The sequence below is a fragment of the Labeo rohita genome, unplaced genomic scaffold (assembly GCF_022985175.1).
Source record: "Labeo rohita strain BAU-BD-2019 unplaced genomic scaffold, IGBB_LRoh.1.0 scaffold_1425, whole genome shotgun sequence".
In the NCBI taxonomy this organism is placed as follows: domain Eukaryota; kingdom Metazoa; phylum Chordata; class Actinopteri; order Cypriniformes; family Cyprinidae; genus Labeo; species Labeo rohita.
The window spans coordinates 697-19,910 of record NW_026127588.1 but is presented as its reverse complement, the minus strand read 5'-3'; the positions used below and the strand labels follow the sequence as shown (position 1 = coordinate 19,910).

Sequence of the window (19,214 nt, the reverse complement as noted above, 5' to 3'; positions counted from 1 at the left end):
TATAATAATCTGTTTGTGAAAGGGTTAACATCAGTGTACTTCTCACGGACAAACATTCAATGAAAAGATGTACAGTTGAATGCAAAGTTTAATATTAATCATCAAAAAAATAACATGATTGGAAAAATTCTTATACAAAACTAATGAAGACGAATGTAGACTGCATATGAATATATGAATGAAGATGGATCTGAAAATTTAAATGATATAACATTTTCTACGTCTATAATAACCAGGTTCATTGTAATAATAATAAGGATTATTCATAACAATTGCAGCGACAACAGAAACAACAATTATGGTGATGATTGTTGTAATGACGGCACAAATATTGGCAGCCAGAGCACAACAGCTGAATTTCTTTGCTCTTTTGACATCTCTCCTGTACTTGCTGTTTACTGCTTGTGAATATAAAAATAAAAGATTTTTTTCCCACAAAATCTAACTGCCATTTTATCATAATATATGGCAAAGATATGGCTCTCTGAGTCAAAAAGTAAGTTTCTGAGTCAGTTTTGACCTGAGCCATTACTTACAATGTGTTAGTAATTGTTGCTAATTCCTTACCTTCAAGGAGCATATCAATGCAGCCGTACCCAGAAACAGGCAGTTGCAGAAGGTGATGGTGAACACAGAACAGCGTAAGTAGTCTTTCACTTTTACTTGGACTTTGCGAGGACCTTGGAGGTTTTACTGGATTTGACGGTTTTGCTGCATCTGGCGGTTGTACTGGATTTGACGGTTTTGCTGCATCTGGCGGTTGTACTGGATTTGACGGTTTTGCTGCATCTGGCGGTTGTACTGGATTTGACGGTTTTGCTGCATCTGGCGGTTGTACTGGATTTGACAGTTTTGCTGCATCTGGCGGTTGTACTGGCGCATTTGGTGCTTTGGATTTCCAGCTTTTGGACAAGATTGTCTTTTAGTCTCAGATTCTTTATCTTATGCCCTCCCCATTATCATCATCCATCTCTAATTTATAATCATAATCCATTTCCATCTCCACATCACAAAAGTCTCCTTCTGGAAATTCAATTTCTGGAATTTCAATTTGAAAATCTTCCATTGTCTGACTTTAATGAACAGAATTATTCCTCAGGGTTAGTGACAGGTAGATGGTACCACAAATGGCTCATATAATGTGATAAACACTTCCTGCAATAAGCAGACAAGCCACAGCTGTGGTCTACAGTGAAACCTGTGATGTGTTTTATAACAAAACTCAAATAATGTTTGAAGATGGAAGTTTTGGGTATATTTTCATAGTTTTCAGACATTATATGTCTGCTGTCTGTACTTACAAACATGCAGTCATCTTCACTAATACTGAAGTATCATAATAAAGGAAGTCATACAGGTTTGAAATGTGAACAAAATAATATATTGTTAAAATGTCTCAATATTTTTATTTATTCAGATCAATGATGTCCATTGCTGTGTTGGATCTACTGACTTGTATTATATGGTCAGAAACAGCTGAAAAATACCTGTATATGTACATACATACAGGTTTATAAGAATGCGAGAATAAGTAAATGGATCACTTTTTTGATGTTTATAGTCTACTATCCCTGCTCTATAATGCTGTGTTGGATGTTTGTACCTTAGAGGAGACATACTGAACAGCAGATTTAAAGTGTACGATGTCTCTTGAAACACAGACACTCTACCAGGCCTGACAGTAAGTTTGTAATATTTATTTTTCATAGTCCAACAGTCTAAAAACCATATATATACATTAAACATCATGACTGTGTGGATACTGTTGCTGCTCTTTTCTGCAACACAAAGTATGTTATCAGAAAATGCTGCAGCACTGTTATTCATTTTCATATTTAACATTGTTTTGAGCTCATATGCTTCTCTCTATCCAGGTGTCTACTGTATTGAACTCACTCAAACAGACTCTAAAGAACTAAAGCCTGGTCAACCTTTGAGTCTCTCCTGTAAAGTCTCAGGCTATTCATTGTCTAGCTGTAGCTACTGCACACACCGGATACGACAAGCTATATATAATAAACTTGCTATATAATCAAAGTGGCATAAAAAAGGGAAATCACTGCAAAAACATTCCCTCAATGGCAACATACAATTGCCATCAATCCGAAGTCATGACATATATGATGCATTCCATCAAATGAGTTGCAAATCTAATTCAGTTGCAGTGGGCATGATTATATTGAACATGATTACATGTGTATAAAAATTTTTGAATTTGAACCATTTTTTTGTGTTTAATGATGTTGAATTTATACACTCTTAACCCGAATTAGTTGACTTTACTAGAAATTTGCATGGAAACCCGTTGCACTAAACAAGATTAGTTTTTACAAATCTAAAACTAAACGGGTTAAGCTTTATAAACATAAAAATGTTAGTGGGTGCAGTAGACAAATCAGGTTTGCATTAGTAGTCTTTACTGAAAACCATTAGTTCACACTATTTTTTTTGGTGTACAATTTATATTAAAAAAATCTTATTGAATATTAATTCTATTGATAAATGTTATATTACATAATGCCTTATAATTAAGAAATAATACTAGTTAAAGAAATAAACTAACTGTTACGAATCTGGTCGTGTCCTGTGGTCCGCTCACCGCCAGATGTCGCTCTCACCCTGTCACTTCTCACAGACTGTTGCTGTGCACCCCGGACTACTACTCCCATCACCCATTGCGCCTATTGCGTCGACTCCTGTGACCTATCAGAGACAGTATAAATACCTCGGTCTTCCTGTCACTCACGGCCGAGTATTGGATTGTGTTTTCGTTGTTTCCCAGTGTTTAGTTCTCTTGCCTGGCCTATCCCGTTTTTCCATGTCTTTGTCTGGAATTATCAATAAAAGTATGCATATGGATCCGCTCGTCTCTCGTCCCGTTCCCCTCGTTACAGAATACTCGGCCACACAAGGATCCAGCAACTTTTTCCACGGACATCATCCTGGTATGGAGTATACTTATTTGACTGTGGGCTCGTCTTTCACGGTGGGTGTCGCTAATGAGGAACGCGATACCCCAGTGATGCCGGTCGCGCAACCCGCTCGCGGAGTGGCGGGCGCGTCGGAGCGCGCTCATATAATGGCGGCTACTGTGGAGCCGGCTCGCAAAATGGCGGCCGCGCCGGAGCGCGACGCCACGAACACGCCGGCCGCCTGGCCTGCTCACGACACGGCGGCCCTGCTGGAGCACGCTCAAGCAGGGGTGGCCGCGTTGGAACGGCTTCTCGAAATGGCGGCGAACGTGGAGCTCATTCGCAAAATGGCGGCGAAAACGGAGTCCCGTCACGTCACAGCTGCTATACCTGAGCCATATGAAGGTGCAGCTGTGTTTCCTGAGTTAAGTCAAGTTTCTAAGTCAAGTCAAGTTGCAGCTGCGTTTCCTGAGTTAAGTCAAGTTTCTAAGTCAAGTCAAGTTGGAGCTGTGTTTCCAGAGTTAAGTCAAGTTTCTAAGTCAAGTCAAGTTAAAACTGTGTTTCCTGTGTCAAATCAAGCCAAAACTTTGTTCCTGTGTCAAGTCAAATTACAGCCATCTTTCTTGAGCCACTGCACAAGATGGCTGCCGCCATGCCCGAGTCTGCACGCAAGATGGCTGCCGCCACGCCCGAGTCTGCACGCAAGATGGCTGCCGCCACGCCCGAGTCTGCACGCAAGATGGCTGCCGCCACGCCCGAGTCTGCACGCAAGATGGCTGCCGCCACGCCCGAGTCTGCACGCAAGATGGCGGCCGCCACGCCCGAGTCTGCACGCAAGATGGCTGCCGCAACGCCCGAGCCTGTCGCAAAGATGGCCGCCATGCCAGAGCCTGTCGCAAAGATGGCCGCCACGCCAGAGCCTGTCGCAAAGATGACCGCTATCGCCCCGTCAGCCCAGCCAGCGCCTGCTAATGCCACGTCAGCCCAGCCAGCGCCTGCTAACGCCACTTCAGCCCAGCCAGCGCCTGCCAACGCCACGTCCAACCCAGTCAGCGCCTGCCAACACCGCGTCTGATCCCAAGCCAACTCCTAAGCTCACGCCTGTTCCCGAATCAGCTCCAGAGATCACGCCCGTTCTCAAGTCAGCCTCTGAGGTCACGCCTGATCACAAGCCTGCGCCAGGGCTCCCGTCTGATCACAGGGCTGCGCCAGAGCTCTCGTCTGATCACAAGCCTGCGCCAGAGCTCCCGTCTGATCACAAGCCTGCGCCAGGGCTCCCGTCTGATCACAAGCCTGCGCCAGGGCTCCCGTCTGATCACAAGCCTGCTTCAGGGGTCCCGTCTGGTCTCAAGCCTGCTCCAGAGGTCCCGTCTGGTCCCAAGTCTGCTCCAGAGGTCCCGTCAGTTGGAGAAGCCGCGCCAATGCCTCCTGAGGTGTCAGCCGTGGCTGTGGATCCTCCCTTGGAGGTGGCGCCCCCCTACAAACTCTCTGCTTCTCCCCTCATTCTGTCTGCCTCCTCTGTCACTGTTCTCCCCAGGTCCCAGTCTATGACGCAGGTTCCTGCTCTGCCTCCTGTTCCGCCCCGGAAGGCTGCTGCGCCTCCTGTTCCGCCCCGGAGGGCCGCTGCGCCTCCTGTTCCGCCTTCCGTTCCGTCCTGGAGGGCTGCTGCGCCTTCACCCTCTATTCTGTCTGCCTCCTCTGTCCCTGCTTTCCCCAGGTCCCAGACCGTGACACGGATTCCTGTTCCGCCCCGGAAGGCTGCTCCACCTCTTGCTCCGCCTCCGGCTCCGCCCTGGTGGGCTCCTCCGGCTCCGCCCTGGAAGGTTCCTGCTCTGCCGGTCCTGTCTCAATCACCGGGTCCTCCGCAGGGACCTGGCCCTCCGGCCCTTGCTCTGTCTAACCCCCGCCCCACCGCTCCCCTGGACTATGGTTTGTTTGGAGCGTCTGGAAGCCGCTCTTTGGGGGGGGGCTATGTTACGAATCTGGTCGTGTCCTGTGGTCCGCTCACCGCCAGATGTCGCTCTCACCCTGTCACTTCTCACAGACTGTTGCTGTGCACCCCGGACTACTACTCCCATCACCCATTGCGCCTATTGCGTCGACTCCTGTGACCTATCAGAGACAGTATAAATACCTCGGTCTTCCTGTCACTCACGGCCGAGTATTGGATTGTGTTTTCGTTGTTTCCCAGTGTTTAGTTCTCTTGCCTGGCCTATCCCGTTTTTCCATGTCTTTGTCTGGAATTATCAATAAAAGTATGCATATGGATCCGCTCGTCTCTCGTCCCGTTCCCCTCGTTACACTAACCACATTCCAATGTTTTTATTGCTCATAAAAACAGGCAGTACAGTGTATTCATCCATGTATGAACTTGTCATACAAAAGACAAGTAACATTTTTTGACATACAATTCTTATTTGCTAGTCAACAACTGTACAAATTGCTTACAGTAACATGAACACATAGTATTCAACAATATGCCATATCCCTCTGAATGACTAAACATGCATTAAAACTGGATAAGCATTAAAACTTGAGTCAACTCTTTAAAACAAAGATGATTCCTGTGAATTTTAAACATTTTTACCACAGAAAACTGGTACAATTTAACTCTTTATTTTCTCTTTTAACCTCTTTCTCTTTTTAACCTCTTTCTCTTTTAACCTCTTTCTCTTTTAACCTCTTCTAATTTAACTGGTTTAATTTAACTTACAGCAATGACAGGATATTTGGAACAAGAGAATCACCTCAGAGATTAATTGTGCACATCAAGAACAGTAAACAGCCACTCCTGTCAAAATTAAATTGCAAGCTGGTTCTTTAATGTCTGTAACCTGGGCTTCAAGTCAGTGTGGCCCAACATTAGAAGTACCTGCTGGATGAACTGAAATGTGTTCTTCATTGGTTTGGGGTAGCTTAGATGAAGTGCATACGTAAGTCCAAAGAGAAGCTACATAGCCTTTGGCAAGTCTTTAATGCTTTTAATCACAACTTCTCCCTCGATGACAATCTTAAATGAGGCTGGATTGAGATGCAGAGAGGACGGAGACACAGCACCTTCACGCTCAACAAGGAGGATTCCAAGGTCAAGGTCTTGGAACACATGATCATCAGCAGAGTCCTAACAACAGAACACATTCAAGACATTAGTCATTAAACAACTATTAATTATGTTAAACAAATAGTCTAATGTATGAATTGGTTATGACTGCTTTTTCAACTCTTCATTAAAAGGGTTAAAAAAAAAAAAAAAAAAAAAAAAAAAAAATAATCACACACACACACACGGTCAAAAGTTTGGGATCAGTAAGACTTGTAATGCTTTTTAAAGAAGTATCTAATGCTCATCAAGGCTATATTTACTTGATCAAAAATACAGAAAAAAAACGTAATATTGCAAAATGTTTTTACAATTTAATATTTTTTAATTTTTATATACTATAAAATGTAATTAATTTCTGTGGTGAATTTTCCTCAGCTGTTACTCCAGTCTTAAGTGTCACATGATCTTTCAGAAGTCATTCTAATATGATAAATTTATTATGTGATTTATCAGTGTTGAACACTTGCTCCGTCAACTATTTTTGTGGAACCTGTGATTATTTTTTTCAGGATTCTTTGTTCAATAACAAGGTTAAAAAAAAAAAAAAACTGCATTTATTCAAAATATAAATCTTGCCTAACAATGTAAATTTGTGCTATCACTTTTTATTAAGTGAACACATTCTTGGTGAATAAAAGTATGAATTTCTAAAAAAAAAATAATAATAAATAAAACAAAAAACTGACCCCAAACTTTTATTTATTCAAAACTTTTTTTTTTTCTTTTTTTTTAAACCTTGTTATTGAACAAAGAATCCTGAAAAAAATAATCACAGGTTCCACAAAAATAGTTGACAGAACAACTGTTCAACATTGATAATTCGCATAATAAATTTATCATATTAGAATGATTTCTGAAAGATCATGTGACACTTAAGACTGGAGTAACAGCTGATAAAAAATTAAGCTTTGCATCACAGAAATAAATTATACTTCATAGTATATTAAAACAAAATAAAAATTAAATTGTAAAAACATTTTGCAATATTACTGTTTTTTTCTGTATTTTTGATTAAGTAAATATAGCCTTGATGAGCATTAGATACTTTGATACTTTGTCACATATAAATTCACAAAACTTACACTTCCACTGCATCTTCTCACATGGACCTGTGAAAACAGAGCATAAGTAAACTTTTAGAAAAAGTTGCAGATAAAATTCCACTGTAAAAGTTAGGCACCAAGTAATGATCTTGTATATTCCAAGTTTCGATAAGTTAACAGCTATATAAAAAATCACTAATGCAAAACTTAAAGTAGCATTTTTTCCAATTAGTTTAAAATAAAAAATACAAACGCTAGCATTAGCCACATGGAAAGCACGTGTAAGTTACATGCATGGACTCTTAACGTTACATGCATGAGTGCGAACCAGCAGAAAAGTTAACAAAATAAACACGTTGCAGCTAAACTGTGAACATACAAAAACACTCTGGATAATGTTACGATATATGAAATGACAAAAAATAGCTGAATTAAAAGTTTACGTTATATCTAAACCATGAACCGACAGAAAAAAAAGCGTCTATCTGCACATTAACACTTTGTCATCTTTTTAGAGTTTAACATCGGTCCAGATTTTGGGTTAGCACTTTTTTTCAGAAAGATATCTGCAGATAATACTCTTTATAAACTCACCGATTCACGTTGTTTTCAAAGATTAACCGTTGGCGCGTCAACCCATCTCTTCAGTGAAGCAGCTCTGCTCACGCAACCTGCTTCAAAAAGCCCCTCCCCTTTTCAAAAACGTAACATACTGAGTGATGTCTTCTTAACTTGATCAGTGTAGTCAATTATTTGTCTAAATAGTGCAAACAACTACTATTTTTTAGCAGTGACAACTTTTTAAAAAAAAAACAATAAAGAATACATAATGACTGCTTACATTTTTTGGTTTAGACAAAATCCGGGTTAAGAGTGTACAAATTTTAAGCAATAAATGTGCTTTAATGTGGGTTGGGACATCGCTGTAGCCACCTCAGTATAAACAGCAGCACGGAGTGTGTGTGAAACGCTCATCTCTTAGTCTTTACTACTAGTTATAGCATGAAATCAAATACTATACTCGTAATTGTAATTCTCCCAATCATTGTTTTAGCACACAGTGACAAATGCCACCAGACTCCCTGTACAAAAACAAACATTACAATAAAAATAAGTGTTTTTAATATATTTATAATATTTAATCAGCAATCTAAAAATAAATAAAATGTTTTGCTAGACAGACAGACAGACAGACAGATAGATAGATAGATAGATAGATAGATCAAAAATAAAATCCAGAAAATGTTTTTATTAATTTCTATCCTATGTACAGATAAGTAATTGTTGTAATCGTTTGTCATTTTTTTTCTTTAAAAGAACACTTTTTTTGAAAATAAGCTCATTGTTCAACTCCCCTAGAGTTGAAGTTTCACCGTTTTCGAATCCATTCAACTGATCTCCGGGTCTTGCGGTCTTGCACTTTTAGCATGGCTTAGCATAGATCATTGAATCTGATTAGACCATTAGCAAATCGCTCAAAAATGACCATATATAATGACTATATTTTTCCTATTTAAAACTTGACTCTTCTGTAGTTACATTGTGTACTAAGACGTATGGAAAATCAAAAGTTGTGATTTTCTAGGCTGATATAACTAGGTACTATACTCTCATTCCGGCGTAATAACCAATGAACTTTGCTGCTGTACCATGGGTGCAGCAGGCGCAATGATATTACACAGCACCTGAAAGTGACCGGCACTAAGTTTGTGCAGATGCAGAGCTGTAGCAGAGTAGAGGCAGAGTTGACGGCTGCGTAATATCATGACACCTCCTGCACTCATGGTACGGCAGCAAAGTTACTTGATTATTATACCAAAATGAGAGTATAGTTCCTAGCCATATTGACCCAGAAAATCGCAACTTTTCATTTTTTGTCTGTCTTTGTACACAAAGTAACTACAGAAAGTCAGGTTTTAAATAGGAAAAATATCAAAACTCTTTGGTCATTTTTGAGTGAGATGCTAACGGTCTAATCGGATTCAACGATCTATGCTAAGTTATGCTAAAAGTGTGTTCCTTTAAAAGTTTGGCCCCTGAGTCATGATTCCACCTTGTGACCCTCCCAATGCAAATCAAAACAACCCTGAATGTCTGTTCAGTATTTATGTGCTGCTGATTGGATCTGAAGTGTTACATCACCACTTTCAAGATGAAGAATTCACTCTGTTTACTGCTGCTCTCATTCAGCCTACAACGTGAGTTTTCCTACATGTCTATTATCAATTCTAGAGTAAACAGATTACAAATGAAATCAGCCATTTGAATCTTCTTTTTAGGTATAAAATGTCAAAGTATGGAGTCCATTGAAAGCACAGTTGTGAAAAAGCCTGGAGAAACTCTGACTCTGTCCTGTAGAGGATCCGGGTTCAGCTTTGGCTGCTGTAGCATGCACTGGATCAGACAACAAGCTGGAAAACCACTTGTGTGGATGGGACGTGTTCATAGTAGTGGCAGTGGCAATGACTACTCTGACTCCTTCAAAAGTCGAATTGAAATCACCAGAGATAATTCAAAGAGTATGGTGTATCTGAAACTATCAGGTCTGACAGCAGAAGACTCAGCCATGTATTTCTGTGCAAGAGAATCGCAGTGACACAAAGGTCTTGTACAGCTGAACAAAAACCACACTGGCTCTTGTTACTAGAAGTCAACAGGTGGCAGCAGAGAATGAAAAAACTACACGGTTACACGTTACAGTGACAAACTAAAAAAACTAATTTTTAAGTTACCAGAGACTCATACAGCAGCAAAAAAAAAAAAACTCTATAAGGACAGAATATGATGATGAAGGACACAACAGTGTCTTATGATGCACGAGAGTAAACAGAGTGATAACCCACAAGCAGTTCACCTTTAAAACATCTTGGATGAAATGTAAAAAAAATACTCATACATACATACATATACATATATATATATTAGGGGTGGAGCCGAACCCGAATACGGTATTCGGAAAGGCACAAATAGCGTGCTTTTTACAAATACTTATTTCGAACAAATACTTAAAAAAAATATTTGTATTCGGGAACAAGAAAAACTTCATATCAAAAAGCTGCGTTTCCTCATGAGACCGCAGTGCATGCCCGCATGAGTGAGTGAGTGAGTGAGTGACATTCAGGAGTCGGAGGGGGTTGGGGGCAGGGCTCGAAATTGCGACCGTTTTGGTCGCATATGCTCCCAAAATTTAATCTGCTAGACCTCAAAATATATTCGGAAGCATTTGTGCGAGTGCGAGAAAGTATTGTGGTGCGACTTGTTTTTATTTCTTTACAAAACTTTCGCTAGCCTAATACTGCCCAGAATGCTGTGAGCTGATACAGTGACAGTTTCGCCGTTCTCTCCAACATTACATAACTAACTAAACTTGATCTTTACATTCTTAACTTTAATGCAGAATTTAGATATTAGTCGTCAATCACTCCCTGTCACTGACACTGCGCTCCGCTGAAACTCGGAACCGGCCGTTTTTTTCTCTCTTAACCAACCTCTGTTCCAGATTTGCACAAACTACATTGTAGTTAGGGGTGTGTGATATGACGATTTTTGATTGTGGAGAATTAAAATGTCTCCACAATCTGCTTTTGAAGAAATATACTATATTTTGTGCTACAGCGCACGTTCTGGCATACATTCACATCAAATGATAACTCCACTCACGCAGGGGCGTAATTTCCACTGGGGACACACTTTTCAAAATCCCGTTTGTGTCCCACCACTTTTAAATAGTTTTGTTAAATTAATGTCTTGTATTGTAGAATGCACGCTCAGCACCGCAGAGAGTTTAGCGCCATCGTTAAAACGAAACCGAAAGTAAAACGCGCGCGCGCATTCAAAAGCAATTTTAATACCCCACGTTTAGAGAGCGACTCCCCAGTTAACCTTAGCATAGCTTCCCGTCACTCATTAACTTAGTTGAAACTCCTCACAAACAGAAAAGAGTGTGGCTGCTGCTGAGCCATCTCTTGGTCCTCCACCAGCCAAAAAAAGTGTGTAGAAGTGTAACGCAAAAAAACAGGATTTTTACGCCTATTTTGAATTTTACTCGAATACAAATACAAATACAAATACAAATACTTTTCCCATCAACAAATACAAATACAGATACAAATACCGGCTGCTTTGCACACCCCTAATATATATATATATATATATAATATAAGTGCATAGAAACTTGTTGCTGTCAGATGTTCTTTATCAATACTCCTGATGAGAGGAATATAGAAATATAGATCAGACATTAACCACAAAAATCATAATCTGGACTAAACATGTATCAGTATTTTATATCATCATTTCTCTGATTTGAATATGTAAATCACCTTACTTCTTTAAATGTGACGTGCATCTTTGTGATCTGAACACATATCTAAACTCTGGAAACAAAGACTATCTTTCTGGTTTAAATTAACATACACCATGTTAAAAATGTTTTTTATATTTGTAATTCTGACAGTTTTACCATGTAAGTCACTACATAACAATAGTGCAAAAATGTAAGATTATACTTCATTACATGTAATATTGTTTCTTTTTCCACAGGTATTGAATGTCAGACATTCACTCAGTCTGAAGCAGTGGCTAAAAAACCAGGAGAATCTCACAGACTTACATGTACAATAACTGGAGTTACTTTCAGTGGCCTCCGTCTGAGCTGGATCAGACAGAGCCCTGGAAAAGGACTGGAGTGGATTGCATACATCGACACATCCAGTTCTCCGATCTACTATTCCCAGTCAGTTCAGGGCAGGTTCACAGTGTCCAGAGATGATTCCAGCAGTCAACTGTACCTATAGATGAACAGCCTCAAGACTGAAGACACTGCTGTGTATTACTGTGTAAGAGAGTCACTGTGAATGAATTCAGTGTCAAAGCAATACAAAAACTACTTCCTCATTCACATACAGATGATGAATATTGACTAACCAGCCACACTGCATTGCATATAAATATTCAATTATAATGAACTTTCTAACATCCCTTACAAAAAAGAAGTTATAACATTTAAGTATATTTGACTTATACTTAGAAAAAGTCTAAATATACTATACTTATAGTAAATATGCTATCAATATACTTATACTAAATATACTATACAAACATACTATCAGGGCTATACTTGTGCTCTGAGAATCCGTGTTGTCATTTTTATACATGAGAGACGCTATTACACATCTTCTGTACAGAATTTCCAAAACACAAGTGAAAAAGAAACCAAAACAGATGCAAACACATATTTTCCATTTTACAAAAGTCTCAAATACAAAAAAATGCAAAAATACAAAAATTTTCTTGAAACTATATAAAAACCCTTGTCAGACCAACAAAATTACCACAAATGCTGTCCCAGTCAAACACAATTGTCTGAACAAAGAATTTCATACTGTTGACATTTTAAGGCGTTGTAAGTTCCCAGCATGCATTGCAGCATAAAAAAATTATCCAGTTACTGTTATAGGATTATTGTTTTGCTGTTTGCTGACTTCATTTAAACTTTTTTGTTGTTGTTTTGTCATTATTGTTAGTTATTTGTTGCACTGTGATGTGAAGACTTCATCTTTTTAATATTTGCTGACTGCCACCGTTCTTGAGGGTTGTGTATCTAGTTTTGAGGCCTAGATTCTTTTTAGCTACTTATATCCATTTTCTGGATGTATTAGTTTTGTAAAATATTTTACAAAGACGGTATTATCTACATATTATGCTAATTTATTCATTATGGTTTGTATGTTCAGGTATTCATATAAGAAAATATACACAAATTAACACCTAAATAGGGACATAGTAGTATACTTAAAGTATGATTTAAAGTTCACAAAAAAGTGAGTATGAGTAAACATGCAGTATAAAACTACTAAACTAGTAGTTTACTGAGACTATACTTCAAAGTGCACTAAAATGCATAAAAAAGTATTTAATTAGTAAACTATCGGTACACCTATAAGTTCACTTGAAGTATACTTGCAGTACAAACTGAAAACTACTGTTTACTACTAGTTTACTACTGCTATACTTAAAGTATACTTAAAGTATACTTTTATATACTAGAAAGTGGGCCAATTTAGTCCCAAGGAGTATTAGAATAGTACATTTAAAAGTATACGACTAGTACACTGATATTTGTATACTTACTACATAAAGTATACTTAAAAATATACTTGAACTTTACTGAAGTATACTTTATAAAATAAACTTGAAGTATACTTCTTTTTGTTAAGGGATTGTTAGGTTGTAATTAAAATATGCAATGTTAACCTTCAAGTGTTTCCAATACAACACTGCCTCAATGTGCTTGAAGAGCTATTCTTATGCACGCAAACTACGAAATGCTGTGATCCGGCCATTTATTAACCCTGCAGAGGATCATGACCTAACTGCACGTTACTGAACCACGATCAAGGTGACAATCAGCATCGCATAATTACTAACTGAACAGTATCAGCCAAGCAAGAGGGTTGTTATCAGTAGAGTACAGCTGAGATTCGTCCAGACGCACATTATCACAGCCGTAGTTATATTCATAAGAAAAGAGTTTTATACAGTTTGATAAATATTAAATTAATATTGAGTAACTTGTCTTTTAGACACAGTGTTGCCAGTTAATTGCTCAGTCAATGAAAATAGCTCCAAACGATGCCAAGGCAGAAAATAACCATCACTTCTCTAACACAGTGGCATTTACTTCCTGAATCCTGAATGAATCAGGGTTTTTGAACGGATCAGACTGATGAATGACTCAATGATTCACTCATAAACACAGTCACTTGTCGCCACCTACTGTGTATTACTGCGCCAGAGAGAGAAAACACAGTTATACAAAACACAAGCAGTTCTGCTCAAAAACATCTTGAATGAAACAAGCAATAAAAAGTCCCCCATACTGTAAGATTACGAAAATGACTCTTACTTACAGTGTTTTACAGTCCAACAAATGTCTGAGAAATGATTTCCATTGTTGATGTAACCTAAATGTACAATCAATTTGGTTTAATCAGATTAAATAATATTTTTGACTTGAAAACAACCAATTCATTAGAAGTTACCACATGACATGAAGGACATTTTTAGATTATGTAACTGTTTTATATGTATAGTCAGTTATAAAGTGAAAGTTAAAGTCAAAATTATTAATCTTTGATGAGAATACTGCTGATACAATAGAGGGCACTCTCTGCCTTCATGAAAAACAGATTTTAGCAGATCAGGGATGTTGAAGGATCAATGCAACATATTAAAACAAATTGCTAACATAATTTAATGATTTATCATCTTTCTGATGTAGGTCCAACAGAACCATACTTTCAGAATCAGTGTTATTACAGTCAACTAAAAGTAAAACCATAAAAGAAAACATTATTACTTGAAATACATTTTAATCAAAGTAAAATAAAATAGAAAAAAGTAAACTTTTTTTCAGCTAGTGAACATTTCTCAATTTAATGGCATAAATGTCTTGATATAAGCGATAAATGATAAATGTTTAGCTGTTCTTCAAAAACATTTAATTACTTACAGTCATAAACTGTTTTCATTTTCTGCTCATAGACTCTATCCATGTAAATAATAACTTTATTAAATTCAAAACTAAAAGCCTTGTTTAAAACAATGTTCAGGACAGTGTGATGTATGTGAAGTTATTCATTAAAGGCTCTTTATGATTATGTAAATCTCCTGTTGCATTTTTAAACAGCAAGCATGAGTCAGTTTATACATTCATCTGATCATCTGATTATTTGCTACTTCTTTACAATATGTGGAAGATAAGATTCATAGGTCATCTTCTTGTTTAACAGTAGTAGCCAGAAACACAATATTGTTTCATAAGCAACATCGTAATAATTCTAGAACTACTGAAATTGTTAAAATAGAAAAAAAAAAAAAATAGAACTTGTGAACATTTTCATTCAAATATGGTTGAAGAGATTAAAAATTCAGACTGATATAATGGGTAAAAAAAGAAAAATTTTCTTTCAATGGAAATTAAATTACAAACAAAATATTATGGTAATTTAATATTATAATTATATGTAATTACCACTATTTAATACTAATAGTGGCATATTTTATAAATTAGATGTTAAAGCTCCACCCAAATGTAAATGACATTAAAGTATTTCTACCAGCAGCGTTCAATGACATTGTAGCAGTTGATCTTCCTGCATCATATGAAATGGCTCACATTTCATTCTTCTTTTTTCTCCTGATGTGCTTTACTAGTATGTATAGGCAATCTGTTTGTCTGTGTATTAATATTTGATTCTGGCTTCAGATTTTATTAATGGATTAATAGATGTACTGTATATGATAATGCTGACAAGCCATTATAACCTTTTGTTTTAGGTGTTAATGGCCAGAACGTGGAGTCCATCCCATCAAGTCCTGTCACCAAAAAACCTGGAGAAACTTTGAATCTCTCATGTAAAGGATCTTGATTTAATTTTGGACAGCACGGCATGCACTGGATCAGACAGCCAGCAGGGAAAGCACTGAACTGGATTGGTACTATCTGGAGTGACGCCAGTAAAACAGTGTATGCTAAAAGTGTGGAGGGACGAATAGAGATCACTAGAGATAATTCAAACAGCATGACGTATCTGAAACTCTCTGGTCTGACAACAGAAGATACAGCTGTATATTACTGTGCAAGAAACACACAATGATGCAAAAAAACATGGAGCTGTACAAAAACATGCAAGTGAGGAAAATAAGATAAAAAAAAAATAAAAAACAGCAGATGGTGCTGAAGCACAGTACAACTCTGATCCAAAGGAACAGACAAAAGACATCTTTTCGTAATTAATGATATACTGGCCCATATTTACCAAGATTTACCTTAGTTATATCAAGACCTTAAAAAAATTGAGACAAAAATGTATAATCCATTCATGTCCACAAGAGAAAAATGTCTAAACAGAACATGTCATCTCTAATGAGAGCAATAAATGATATAAACTCTAATATGAATATTTTTGTAGCATGTAGATTTGATTAGTAGCTCTGTATGATTATGTAAATGTCCTGTTGCATATTTAAACAGCAGACATGAGTCAGTTTATACATTCATCTGATCACTAGAGGGAGTGAAGAATCACTTCAGTTCATTCAAACTGTGCTGTGAAACAAACCATGATCTCTTCATCTTTACTGTTGCTTCTGGCAGTGATATCCTGTAAGTTTAGTTTACTTTCTGTATTATATGTAATTTTGTTGGTAAAAGTCATGTTTTAAATGTCATGCTTTCTTATTAAGAGTATTATTTGATTTGATACAGGTATTGATTCATATGAACTCACTCAGCCTGAGTCTCTGACTGTCCGTCCTGATGCCACTCTCACTATCAACTGTAAAGTCTCATATTCAGTTACAAGCTATGATACAGCCTGGATTCGTCAGCCTGCAGGAAAAGCTCTGGAGTGGATTGGATTAATTGAAGATGATGGAGACTTAGCCTACAAGGATTCACTGAAAAGCAAGTTCAGTATCACCAGAGACACTTCCAGTAACACAATAACACTGCAAGGAAAGAATATGAAAGCTGAAGACACAGCTGTGTATTATTGTGCCAGAGACACACAGTGACAGACACCAACAGACTCCCTGAACAAAAACATCATAATCAATTAAACAAATTAAAATTTTTCAGATTGTTTTCCTTAACAGTCTGATTTTCACAGAAACACAAAAGGTTTTCAAATGTCATAATGACATTATAGACATTAATTCAGCCTACTCAACAAAATTCTATAAAAAAGCCTTATAATGAAGTAAAACATCATTTATCACCAAGTAATGCATCATTTGTGCCAATATTAAGAAAATAAACACTTAAAAAATATGAAAGTGTCATGATGACAAATTGATGTAATGGATGTATAATCATTGGATGAATGGGCCAAAATAATTTACAGATTCTTAAAAGCCACAGAACTAGTGGAAAATATTCAGTTGGTAGCCGCTCACCAGTCCAATAAATCTTAATATTATATTAGATTTTAAAGCTCCACCCAAATGTAAATGACATTACATACAGTATTTCTACCAGCAGCATTCAGTGTCATTGTAGTTGAACATCCTGTATCATTTGAAATGGCTCACATTTCAGTCCCCTTTTTTCTCTTGATGTGCTTTACTAGTATGTATGCAATCTGTTTTTTGTATTCATATTTATTTTCCAGCTTCAGATTTCATTAATGGATGGACTGTATATGATAATGCTGATGGGTCATTATATCTTTCAGTTGTTTTAGGTGTTAATGGCCAGAACCTGGAGTCCATCCCATCAAGTCCTGTCACCAAAAAAACCTGGAGAAACTTTGAATCTCTCGTGTAAAGGATCTGGTTTTAGTTTTGGAACAAATGCCATGAACTGGATCAGACAGACAACAGGACAAACATTCATCTGGATGGGGGTTATTGGGAATGACGCCAGTAAAACAGTGTATGCTAAAAGTGTTGAGGGACGAACAGAGATCACTAGAGATAATTCAAACAGCATGGTGTATCTGAAACTCTCTGGTCTGACAACAGAAGATACAGCTGTATATTACTGTGCAGGATGAACACAATGATGCAAACATGCACAGAGCTGTACAAAAACATTTCTGGGAGAAAAAAAAAAAGAAAAACTGAAGATGGCGCTGCAGCACAGTATAACTCTGATCCAAAGAAACAGACCAAAGACATTTTATCCTAATGGATGATAAACTGGCCCATTTTTACATGGATTTACCTGGAATATAAGCTAATTTAAAAGCCATGGTTGATTATTTAATGATAGTGAAGACAATTTTTATCATTTACACATTTCAAATCTTTCAGGCAGTCTAGATATTATTACTGATACTGTCATCATTGTACTGTTTATTTACAAATTTATTCTTATGAAGCTCATACGAAAAAAAATATTTCTTATTGATCTTTTTTACTACAATAATGCTAGTAATACCACATTCAGTCTTTTCCAGTGTGTATTAAAGTGTCTGTTACTGTCGAGGAGCAGCTGCTCTACTCACTGAACACATCTTTTTAAGTAAACACTTACTGCCTACCAAATAGTTACAAGTTTTGGTATCTTCATACTTTGATAGATATAATATTATAAATTGTTTATAAATTTAAAAGCCATGATTGCTGATACATATGTCATGAATGACCTTAAGTGAACGTGAATGAAAGAAAAAAATCTAGTTGAATTAAATGTGCTCTGTTGGTAATGTCACAGATCCATTCCTGTCCTTCTGAAAGAGATGTTAAAACAAAAACAAAAATGTAGATACTCATTTACTGGGTTGCATATACAGAACTGTATGCAAATATTCCTCCTCCTCCTCTTTATTTGAGTATTAAGATGAAAAGAAGCAGCTTGTTCTCACACGTCTCAAACCATGATCTCCTCATCTCTCTGGTTGTTGCTGCTGCTGGCAGCTGTTTCTCGTAAGTCTTTATAGCTTTTATAGAGATACTTCATATTAAAAACACTCATGGTTATACATAATGTTGTCATAGCTCTAACATATCTGGCTACATTTTTCCCCCTCAGGTGTCCACTGTGTTGAACTGACCCAGACTGAATCTCTTGTCTTAAGTCCTGGTCAGGTTTTGACACTGCCCTGTAAAATCTCTGGATATTCACTGACTGACAGCAGCTACTGCAGTGGCTTCATTCGTCAGCCTGCAGGAAAAACCTTGGAATGGGTTGGATTCATATGTGGTGATGGTAACACATATTACAGTGATAAACTGAAAAGTAGATTTCAAGTTTCCAGAGACACTTCCAGCAACACAGTGACTCTACGAGGACAGAATATGCAGACTGAGGACACAGCTGTGTATTACTGCGCCAGATAATCACAGTGACACAGAGCAATTACTGCCTTGTTCAAAAACCACATTAAAAAATAAGTTAACTTGACAGTTCACTTAACTTATTTTGTAAAATTATTATTTACTTAATAATTTTAAGGCAATGGGTTTCCTCAATTTTTAAGTTAAGTCAACTAATCACTTTTTACAGTGCAAGATCTATTAATAATCATTTTTATTTCTATTCTTCCTTTTCACTTCACAAACATTCTCATTCATAATTTATTAGTTTTGCTCTTTTTACTGCCTGAAAACTGTATGTATGTGTATGCGTGTGTGTATATTATGTGCTAT

The 19,214-nt window shown here is 37.3% G+C and overlaps 1 long non-coding RNA gene and 3 gene segments (V, D, J or C); 3 read left to right on the top strand and 1 right to left on the bottom strand.

The window, feature by feature from the left end:
* Window positions 1-5,861: 5,861 nt before the first annotated feature.
* Window positions 5,862-7,837, bottom strand: LOC127158276 (uncharacterized). The gene is made up of 3 exons (XR_007826106.1): window positions 7,653-7,837; window positions 7,098-7,124; window positions 5,862-6,033 (listed from the first exon to the last, which is right to left on the bottom strand). It is a non-coding gene; the product is annotated as an uncharacterized LOC127158276 (long non-coding RNA).
* Window positions 7,838-9,182: 1,345 nt separating this feature from the next.
* LOC127158274 (Ig heavy chain V region 914-like) lies at window positions 9,183-9,654 on the top strand. The segment is given in 2 exon segments: window positions 9,183-9,256; window positions 9,338-9,654. Coding segments are annotated over 2 exon segments (363 nt in total).
* A 6,468-nt stretch (window positions 9,655-16,122) lies between these two features.
* Window positions 16,123-16,637, top strand: LOC127158273 (Ig heavy chain V region XIG14-like). The segment is given in 2 exon segments: window positions 16,123-16,227; window positions 16,330-16,637. Coding segments are annotated over 2 exon segments (351 nt in total).
* A 1,798-nt stretch (window positions 16,638-18,435) lies between these two features.
* Window positions 18,436-18,905, top strand: LOC127158277 (Ig heavy chain V region 914-like). The segment is given in 2 exon segments: window positions 18,436-18,491; window positions 18,598-18,905. Coding segments are annotated over 2 exon segments (357 nt in total).
* The last annotated feature ends 309 nt before the right edge of the window (window positions 18,906-19,214 follow it).